Below are 11,663 nucleotides of genomic sequence, written 5' to 3'. Positions count from 1 at the left end.
AACAAAAGGGATGGAGTGGAGCGGTGAGAATAGTTCCGAAAATACATAGGTCTGTAAATCTTCAAAGTTTGTGCTGACCTCATTAGTTTTACTGCGCCAACTTAACTGAAGGCGCTCGGTGACGCATCCACACCAGATCACTAGTGAGTACACCTCACCACGCAACTCTTAAAGCCGTCAGCCAGCTTGGATCAAACGCTCCTCGACACATCGATAGCCTTCCGAATAGTCGTTGGTGTGACTTCCACTCTACAGTGTAGGATTATGGTCTACCATGATATTAGTACTGCTCTAATAATAGACCTTATCCTAAAATTGTAGAGTGGAAGTCACACCAACGACTACACCAACTCACTGTATCGTACCGATTTCCAATTCATGATGTAGAACAAGGTTAGGCTAGAGAAGGAACAATATATTTAATATAAATAGAAGATATAAGGTAACACTCAAAGGGACCACGCCTGCATGGCCAAGCCATGCCAACCGATCAACTCCAATTCATTCAATTCCTTGTTCGCGCCTTCTCCATCGTTAGGCATTTCTCCGCGTTAAATATTGAATATCTATTTCCCGATTAATCTCGTATTCAGCTTTGAGGATTGTGTGGTTATGGTCCAATGCCACTACATATCTTCGAACTTCTGCATTCCTGACTTCTGGTTCGATTGGGTTGGTGTACCTTGATTATAAAGGTGTTGCGTGTAAAGGCTTTGTCAAACTCTTAATACTTGTGGTATCTTCGGTACTGAGCCGTACGTGACTTGGTGTACCAAACAGTAAACTGTGAGTCTGTTCCCTCTTGAGACATTATGTATCATCTGATTTTGGATTTTACATATAGTGATGTTGTTTTCGTACTTTCGAATGTTTTTTCTCGCCCACTGATATACTTTGTCTTCATACTGACGAAACAGACACCTAATCTATCTAAGACTAGGACCCTTTCGCCTCCTACCTTTCAACTCGTGTCATTCTTGCTGGATAATATCGAAGTACGGTTATGCTACGGAGAAACTGACTTCCACGAGCACGGCGAGAGAGGTCCACATATATAATTCTTTGCAGTAGCGAAGGCATCACAGCACGATTTTAACGGGTACGTCACATATAGTATGTCCACTAGTGATGTTTCTGAACCTGAAGGCATTTTGGAGCAGGCTCTCCTCAAACGTGGAGACCTAGTCGACCGACAAAGGTTAGAACAGCTTTTTCACAGCACGTAGTTGCAACATGGCTAAGCAACAGAAATGTTGCCACATATGCGAATTCACTGGTCAACGAACCTTTGACTTGGACCTCTTGAGACAGCTCTTCTTGTCTAAGCCTCCCCGACAGGTGCAGGTTGTTCTTGTCTGATTTCAAAATAATGCCTCAAATGAACTGGCTGTATCTGCCGACCGGATCATGGAGATCGTCAGGATCCCCAGCTTCGAGGTTAATTCTGTCAAAGCGAAGCCCCGAACGACATAAAAACGTTAGAGACCTGTCATACTCCCACTCGTTATCTTAATATTCATCATCATTGTAGACGTTCTCAAACTACTCGAAGAAGCTCGTCACAAAAAAGACCTTCTTCAAGACCGAGAGACGCAAATAATCCCGATCGGTGCTAACGAGAGATTGCACGAACCGATTTTTGACTTGGAGGCGGCAGTTAGGAAAGTGTTTGTCACATATGGTAAGCGATATTTGTAACTTAACGTGGGTCTTTGTAAACCTATTCACTGAATTTCAGATATTTTTGTGCCAAACACTGGTGTAGACCTGCTACAACACCACGGAAACACAAACTTATATGTTTATTTAACTTCCTTTTTTAGTTTTAGATTTTCCTCAGTCATTGTCAGGCACGTAATCGACCGATTCGACCGACAGATACTTGACAAGTTTCCTGATCTGTACCGAACGCGAGTAAAATGACTATGAGTAACCAGCAACTTTGCACACCACATCACGACAACTGGACAACCTGCATCTCGAAAGTTCTGTGACTAGTTCTCGGAAAGTTAAGGTTAGTCGAAAACGGATTCGACCAGATGATAGACTTAGGAATTATTTGTCCATCGAACAGCCTATGAGCATCTCCCTTACAGGTTACCCCTGGAAAGGACAGCAACGACTGGCGTTCAACTGGTGAATATCGACTACTGAATGTGAAAACAATACCTGATCGCTACCCCTTGCCGCATATTCACGACCAGACAGCCACCTTAGAATTTACGATTGTCTCTGAAAATCAGTCCGATTAAAGCACATTACGGAATTCCTATGGTTGCAGGTGACATTTCTAATACCACTATCACCACTCCCTTTGGACTACGGATTTCCGTGCATATGATTCGGGTGAAGCAATTTTTCACAAACTTTTCAATGACTCATCGATGACGTCTTTCGAGGCCTCATTTTCGTACGTGCATATATAGATGACTGCTTGGTCGCAAGTCCGATCATAGAATTTTATCTTCAGCATGCAAACCTTGTTTCCGAATGAATGCAAAATCACGGCACTGCCGTAAACATTCAAACATATCAGGTTGGTACCAACTCTCTAGATTTACCAGGACAGAATATCGATGCTTAAAGCATCCGACCTATTAAAAGTAATGTGGTGGCCATTTGAGATTACCTAGAACTGACCACAGTCAATTAATTATGTACGTACAACGGTCTGGTAAGTTTTATCGACGGTTTGTACCGAATTGCGCGTCTCTCATGTGACTCTTAACCGAACAACTTCGTGCAAGTGTGAAATTCATCAATTTGAACGACAACGCGATAAAGGCATTTTCCACAGTTAAATAACTTATCACCAAAGCAACGTGGCTCACACACCAAAACACCCATTATTATCGCAGTAGATGCAATCGACTTGTTAGCAAGGGAGTCTTACAACAATCGGTAAACAACACTTTTCTGTCTTCGGCATTCCTCGCGAGACGGTTGCAAGACAACGAATCGAGGTATAACAGTTTCGGTAGCGAACTCCTAGCCGTGTACTGTGCTGCACGACATTTTCAATACTGTAGAAGGCTGTGAATCCGCCCTATTTGTCGAGCGTAAACCTCTCACCTCTCTAAGCTGATCTCCGGGAAAGCGCTCCCGTCGATAGTCTTGAGAAGTGAACTACATTTAACAGTTAACCTCAAATATACAACACACCTCTGGGGTAAACGATGTATGCTTTGACGGCAACCGTAGCCGTTGAACATAGGCGTCTGTTGCACATCACTGATGTGATGACGAAAGTTCTCTATCTCGTCAACACTGACACAAAAGTCTGTGTTATTCCCGCAAGTACTAACGAACGATCGCACGAATAGGTTTTTTACATACAGGCGGCAGACAGGAAACTGATTGGCCGAACGTCATTAGTTAGTGGCGTGTGCAGTAAAACTAAAATGTGCAGCATCAATGTCGAGTGCTTACAAGCCACTTTGAGGGATAATTCACAGATACAATGTTAATTATGAATCCCTGAAATAATGCATACCAAGTAGACAGCACTAGGTGAGCATGTAGCGTGGAGTGGAGTTGAGATTGACTACGAACACCACTACAAGAAGACTACGTGCCAGTTAACCGATAAAATCTCCCGTAAACCAAATATCAGAAGGCAATTGATGGCTGTAGTCGAGATGTATTTGTTGGCATGACCTAATTCGTGCAAGGTCACAATCGAAAGATAATGGAGCAGTAATATGGCTGTCTTTAGCACAGTTAAACAAACGAGCACAATGAAACAGTTACTAGTACAATTGGTTATAATAATAATTGTTTTCATTAAACTAATCGTGTTCTCGTGATAAAAGTAAGTCACTACAAGCACAAACGAATGTTTTGTATTCGGAATTCGAAATCAGACAGTCATCAATAGTTTATGCAAACACCACACACAGTCATCTCGCATTTAATCATCTATTGTTAGTTAACTTTGCACGCGACTATATAAATATCCCCCCCTCGAATTAGTGATCAATATTTTCCTTGTCTTAAATATATGCATTCAAGTTGATCATAATTTCTTTATTTCCTTCAATATTTTATGGTCTATTGCCAACTGAATATCTTTTTAGTCATTGTAGCAGAACAATCATCCTTAAATGTTAATCAACTGTAGGATTCGCAACTGGTTAGTTATCTATATTAATTGACATAGACATGTCGAATTCACACAACTGTATACTCATTTTGGATAACAAGATCTTACCTAGCATATGATCATCAAATGTATTAATTCGATTCAGTCTGTTGTGGTTTGCTCGGTTTTATGATTAGTCCTAAACCTTTACTCGTAAATCTTTCTATTTTCAATGTTTGTTCGTCTGCCTACATGCTCAACTTATTCTATCATTCCCATGACCTACTATATATATATACTATAGTATATGATACGCTTTTCATTGCACACTGAATAGATGTCACTTCATTGCATTCCATTCTAATTCATATTAGACTTGTCTAATGCTAGTGTGGGTTTAAGTCGTCACACTACAGTCCCGGATTATAACGATTTGTGGTAATCCTATCACCACTGTACCCATTAGTAATACAGTTCCTGGATATTCTAATGGTAGGGTTATTGTAGTTCCGATACAAGTAGGAAAATGTCTAACTCGCGTTGATCCAGTACTATTATTACGTCAGTTCAGTCTGGTGTCCATTCATTCCATCTTGATTCCGTTTGTTGTTAATGGGTGTATCAATTGGTCTAATTATTTGAATATATATTCAATAATATTACTATTTTAACTCTCGGTCAATGTATCCACAATCGGTTAGTGATGTTAATTACATAAACACGACACTACCTAATCGTAATATATTACGAATACAATTTAATTGTTAAAAAGACAATCGACTAGTGATGCTAGACGAACTACGTTGCTGAGCAGTAACCATTCATAAGAGTGAAAAAAAACTTAGTATATTTACTGACAGTCTCCAAGTCAAAATAATTGAGTAAAAGACTAAGTAGTAGTATCCTTATTTAATGAAGAGAGATAACTTATATACATATTCATTTAGTCATTATACTTTGGTATAAAATTAACATATAGTTATTTAATTTTCGGGATTATTACAGTGGGACAAGCCTTGTTAGATGTTACTACCCGATCCCATCACGCTACTTATTGTTACTGACAACCAACATATTGTAAGATATTTAAATTGGAATCAGACTTGTTACATAACCTCACAAGGACGAGATAACATTGGACCATGTATATGAACGCAAGCAAGAGTTAATTGTGCATAGAAGCTACACGACAACTAAGCAAATGCATGACCTGCTGTAATTTCGTATAGCGATTGCTTCTTAACTTACATTTCAAGAAGAAAGCATACAAATGGGGTTACTGTCGACAGAGAAGTCAACCCCCTTCAACGACCTGATACAATATATAAGGATTGGGCCTGACTACCAGGAATTGATTGATTACAGAATGAATGACCTACAAACTAATTGCCTCCAACCACACATGAAGTTTTGCTAATCATGTATCATTATTTTGTATATAACGCACGTTATCACAAAGAAAACCTATCATTCTTTGACCTAAACCAGTCATTCTCGTAGACACCTGATCAAACCATATCACCTATCCATCAATGCTCCTCTCATTTATCTTAACAGTTAGCATTTTGTCTCACCAACCAAAATCTCCATTCACAACACAATCGGATATCCCTTAACCACCAGCTGGAACTAAACGACGAAGTGAAACGAATTTAAGAAAGAACAACGCACTGTCATATTTACCAGTAAACATAATCCGTAACCTTACATATGCTGATTTAATTTTAATCTGGCAAATATACTTGTACCATGGTGTTACATAATGCATGAATATGTATTCTTACTGGTTTCCTCACACACATCATGGTTGAATGTGTTCGTAAAATAGATGTGCATCCGTACCACGGAGTGAGAGATCGTGAAGTTGGGCGTTAGGTTCCAGTAAGGCTAAACCAATTAACAAGATTGTAATGATTAACAGGTTGGAGGACTTAGTACTATCTTGGTGTTAATAAAAACAAGATTGGATGAATCTCAGGTTAGATCAGACAAAGAGTACCATCAATTGGTGATTGACATGAAAATACAGTGATAGGTGACGCTTGTAATCCAGAAAAAAGCGGTCGGACGTTACAAAAACACTATTTGAAAAAGATCGTGCATTTTCACCAATCTCTAGAGCATTGGTCTAAGTTAGTGTGTAACTTTGGAGGCTTCTATAGTTAATACGTTATGGTTGGAAGATTACAAAACAAAGCTTTCTTCATTATATTTTTAGAACCATCAGACAATCAACCGATCGGAATGTATAAAAGGATAACTCGCAATTGAATTTATTAGATTGTTACTTAAATATTTTGCACAACATTAATGGCTGTTTTAATCAAAGAAATGATATTAAGACACGTAAATAGTTAAGGAAATTCAGTTGGTTTAGTTGAAATGCACCATGGAAATTACTCAAAGTGAAATATAAAGCTAGAAATCGAAAATGTAGAAGTTAACATCCACAGACAATGGATTTTCCTATTCGTTTGACCAAAACGCATTCGATGAACCACCGGGAGGTTGAGCCGTTTTAACTGACGTGTGTATTTTCCTCTGACCAGGTGGTAAGGCCACTAAAAAATATTAAAAAAAACAAGCGATGTGAGCTACAAATAATTTGTTAGTATAGAGTAAATAAAAAGTCGTTCAACGTAGGCTTCATGTTTTCAGTGCTTACATGACGACGGTATTCTTATCATGAGACATTGACGATTGTGTTTGCTCATCTCTCTCTTTGGGATATTATTATTTGATAGAGCCGCTGCATTACAAATGTAGTATGCTTACACAAAAGACACACCAAATTTGTTAGCCGAGTAATTAACTATACAGGTCGGTTATTTTCATTGCAATTTAGCTACATATAGTTCCATGTGAAAGTGATGGTCATTATAGTTATGTAGTTTAACGAAAATGTCACGAAGATAGTTGGAGGAAAACTAGCGATAGCAAGTGATACGCGTTTGCTTAACTACTGACCTATTAAACTTAGAGTTTAGTTAGTTTACTGATATTGACTCTAATGATCCCCAAGTTGAAGTGTTGAAAAGGTTTAGGGGTTGGAATACAATAGAGTAGATTTTCGGATTATGACTGCATAAGAGTCAGTGAACACACTGTTGTTTTTGTGGGATAGACGGAATATGGTTAGTAGTAGAATTCATGATGCGCATTCCGTCCTGCTTGGGACTCATCAACTAAATGTACTAGCATCCCGGTGTTGATACTCAGTTTCTTGATGGATTTTTGTATGTGCGAAATCAAACTATGCATAGCGTAAAAAACTAACTAACCTCTGGGTATATTATCATAATATTCTTTCCGAAAGTAGTACCCTTCCTTGTTATCATTTGAAGTTTCAGTAGTAATGGAAACTGCATTTCCTACGTATGGTTCGCGTTGGAGCATTTTAAATTCGGAATTGACACTTCTTTCCACTGAATCGACACGAGCATACACATAATGAGAAAATGGTCGGCAAACAAGCAGTTTCCCATGAGTGGAAGTGTTATTTGAAAACTCGGTATTATGAACAGCAATATGACCACGTAATATAACCACTTCAGGTCCCGAATGATAAGCAGTGTTAGAAAATAGGTTAGGTACACCATCGGGTAAAATGTTTTTCAAAACGTCTTGCTTATAGGAGTTTGACCAAACTAATATATCGGCGTCGGAACCTACTTCTATTCTGCCTTTCTGAGGATAAACATTAATTAATCTTGCAGGATTAGAGCTAGTTACTTTGACGAACGTACAAGGATCCAAAAATCCACTTTCAACACCAAAATGCCATAAGGCAACCATTCTATAGCCCAAAGATGCTATACCACGAGGTATATGTACAGCACTTTTTGATCCAAAAGCTGCACGAACTGCAGTGGTTATTGCCCGATGACCTGAACCAACGCAAGTCAAGTCTTCAGAGACGAGGTGAGTCAGCAACCTTCGGCTAAGATAAGTATCTGGTCGTAATGGAGGGTCGCACATGTAACTAGCAGCAACAGCCCAATTCTTTGAATGGGTCAACATGTCGTCAGGATGATCATCACAGTTTATTAAAGAAAGAGGAATAGCTATTGCGGGAATACTAGTTTGTCCAAATAATATACCTCTACACATACGGCGCTGTTCAATGAAGCAATTTAGTGCTGCTTTACTATGAATTCTAGAAATTAAAAGCGGACAACAAAATCCTGCATATTGTGAAAACAAAGATCCTTGCAATATACTATTTGCCTCAGCTTCTTCCGGTGAAACCAATAAATTGACTTCTGGACCAATATCGGGACAATTGATTTGCACGTCTGAGGATAATTTCTCAGCTAACGACACAGAAGTAGCTGCTTCAAGCATTGGCAACGCTCCTAGTTGTCGACATGCCTTTAAGAAATAACAAAATTCTTCTTCATTGATAATACACTGTTCATTATCTACCACAGATGAAGATTTTGAACCCACACGAACGGAAAATAGCAGCACTCCTTTATCTTGAACTAAAGTATTCAGCTCGTTGTTCATTTCTGATGAGAAGCCAGCCAACCGCAAGCATACACCATAATCGCATGCTAGGCTTTCATGGGCTGATGATACAAACTGTTCATATGCGTCTATTAGTGATTCCCCAGGATAAGCATTAACCGTGTTTACTAAGGATAAAATAAATTGGATACATATACGAAAACTCAAAACGAAGCAAAATAAGTAGCCTTTATTTATCGAAAAAAGACGTGATGAGTGACTGTTTCTTCACGAGTAATAAAAGGGTGACATTTAGGAGAGCATATGTAGTAGTAGTCTTACCAATACATTCATGTTAATGATTTCTATGACAGCTTGAAACTAATTTTTAATGTTTTTTAACTCACGACACAAGTTTCAGATAATGGCAACTCTAAATGCTGGTGGTGAGCTTCACCTTAACAGCGGGTTGTTTGCTCTAAATTACTTTACGGCTATGAGAAATATACTTTTAAGGTGTAGGAAATTAATAGGTTACAATAACTGACTATAAATATCTTCAAATTATTGATCGGATATAATGGGAACACCAAGTGGGTAATGCTGAAGTTGGGTAAAGTACTGAGCAAAAATGGCAAGTGGGTTGACGAGTTTGTGGATACTCACCGACTACGGTGATTTGAACGGTTTTTTCACTCTCTATGTTAATGAGTTCAAAGTGGTCGAACTGTTAAGATACATTAAGTCGGAAAGCCTGGTACTCACAAACTCTGAAAACAATCACTAAATGCAATAAGGATGGATTACCACTGCTTTGATTAAAAGAGAATAAGTAAAATCACTTGTTCAGTCAATATAAGAAGCTGAACTGGCAAAATATAGACACAGATTAATAGTGTAACCATGCTGCCTTTAAAACCCAATCTACTTGAGCATCTTAGTTGTTAATCTTCAATACATCGCGCACTTTATGTAACCTTCAAGACCCCTGATATCTCACCTCTTTCTGAAATATGATCGGCATTTCAATTGTTTCACGGAATTCTGATTTACAACCATATTAACTGACTCGTTCTCTTTATCTAACATTACCTTTCACCACAGATGTACTTCGTGGGTGCACCAAATCAAAACAGTATGAAAACGGGGTTTTATATATAATATTTTGAACTACGTATCTTACAGTTGCATTGTACGACAACACAAACCGTCTACTTCTTTAGATAAGGATTAAAGATAACGAAACGTCTTAAGTCAAGTAGACCAGAGAAGTTCAAAAGAGCTAAGTATCGTTAGATGTCTGGTAGTAACCACTACACCAGATATGAACCAACTCGGGTACATCAAACCAACGAATCAAGCTTCGTTCGTTAAGTTTTAGTTCAAACAAATTCTAGGCGGTTGGACAGTGTGAAAAAATCTGCAAACGCCTTTTAAAAGTTGGGCTAATAACCAAAGATACAAAGAAGTACTGTTGACAAACTTAGCTATTTTCACAGTTCGTTTATTAGATTTATAGCGCTTAATTGAGGCTTTCACTGTTTACTTTTGATTAAAATCGATAGTAAGTGGCTTTGACATTCCTGGAAAAACTCTATGGGTAACGCACCAATGAACTCAATAGAACCAACAAGTTTGAGAATACGAATATTGTATATTCTCTTACTAGCCTATTACGTGACTGTCTGAGGGATAGCATATTTTCTCGTAGATTGTGAAACAATACCAAACAACTTAAATCGCAATGAATAATTCGACTTTTATATTATAAAACTAATTTGTGTTTAAAAGTTATGGGAGTGAAAATGTTTACATACCAATTGTAGTTGTACCACCAAAAAGAGCTGCTTTTCCTGAAGAGAGGTAAGTATCAGCTATAGGGTCATTTGAGGTTGCGACACCAATGTGACAGTCCAAGTCAATTCCGCCTGTTCGAAATCGTAAGTGAATTTATTTAAATACATACCAGGTAATAATAATTTATTACTTACGTCGATAATTTCTGTGCCGTTGGGGTAGCTAAAGTTTTCACCAACAGCCCTATGAGTGAAAACTAAGCGTATTTCACTTACTGAATAATACCATTATCAATTAAAACATCTGATTTGAAAGATACGTCATGGTTCACGACTGTGCCTCCTTTAAGCAACAGTGGTTTGGAAATCTTTGGAAATCATAGTTAGGAATCAAAAATCCTTACAGCAGAAGCATCCGGCATCGATGTCGATATGTCCAATCAATACAGCAAGACAATGAGCCCTAGTTCCATTCCTTATGATGAACGAATCACAACTCAAGGTTACAGTTGATTGCTTTTATTGGTCACAAATTGATGCATACAATCTAACGAACGAATCGTGATAAGCTCACATGATGACCTTGAATAGACAAACAGGGTTGGTTTAATTGACTTGACAGATTAGTGTTTCAGAAACGACACGTAACTCTTAAATGACTCAGAGTTAAGTGGTATCCATACCGTTGCTGCCTATAGTTATTTGCCTACGCTTATGTACGACCGCTATGTGCAGTATTTTTCTTTAATGTTTGCTGTACATTTGAACAAAGTTGCTAAACTTACTTCAGCCCGCATGATTGTTCAACAAAAAATGATTATTTGGTAGTTCACGTCACTGATTGATTTCAGTTAAACAGGGATTAGTAACCAGGATGTCTCATTAACAGCTATCCAATTCTCCTTGAATTCCACCAGTTGTCTAACTGATTTATACTACGTAATTTAACAACCTTCTACTATAGTAATAATAATTATTTGACATTTATACAATTAAATAAGAACTTTCGTCTAAATTTAAACGAATAGTTTCACAATATTTGGGCGCCGAGTTCATTTGAGACATTAAAAAGAAGAATATATTTGTAAAATCTCAGCGAATGAATTTTAAGTAAATCCAACGTTTCGCCTGGCAATCTGGTCCAAGGAAAATATTTTCCTTGAAAAAGCTTGGACCAGATTGCCAGGCGAAACGTTGGATTTACTTAAAATTCATTCGCTGAGATTTTACAAATATATTCTTCTTTTTAATTTATACAATTAGTTTCCATAATTTCATCCAAATTATTTGACTTCCTGAGTTTCGCCTGTTACGAAGTTTCTATTGGTAGGTTTCTT

The 11,663-nt window shown here is 37.9% G+C and overlaps 1 protein-coding gene across 1 annotated transcript; it reads right to left on the bottom strand.

Annotated features, from left to right (window-relative positions):
* Nucleotides 1-5,939: 5,939 nt before the first annotated feature.
* On the bottom strand, nucleotides 5,940-11,398 carry PYD2 (dihydropyrimidinase). The gene is made up of 7 exons (XM_051213223.1): nucleotides 11,112-11,398; nucleotides 10,731-11,068; nucleotides 10,603-10,694; nucleotides 10,497-10,570; nucleotides 10,348-10,458; nucleotides 7,363-8,718; nucleotides 5,940-6,642 (listed from the first exon to the last, which is right to left on the bottom strand). Exons 2-7 carry the CDS (start codon nucleotides 10,746-10,748, stop codon nucleotides 6,548-6,550), a joined length of 1,746 nt encoding a protein of 581 aa, XP_051069179.1. The 5' UTR covers nucleotides 10,749-11,068; nucleotides 11,112-11,398; the 3' UTR covers nucleotides 5,940-6,547.
* Nucleotides 11,399-11,663: the final 265 nt, after the last annotated feature.

The sequence above is a fragment of the Schistosoma haematobium genome, chromosome 3, assembly GCF_000699445.3.
Source record: "Schistosoma haematobium chromosome 3, whole genome shotgun sequence".
NCBI lineage: Eukaryota > Metazoa > Platyhelminthes > Trematoda > Strigeidida > Schistosomatidae > Schistosoma > Schistosoma haematobium.
This window is presented reverse-complemented; position numbering and strand designations above follow the sequence as displayed.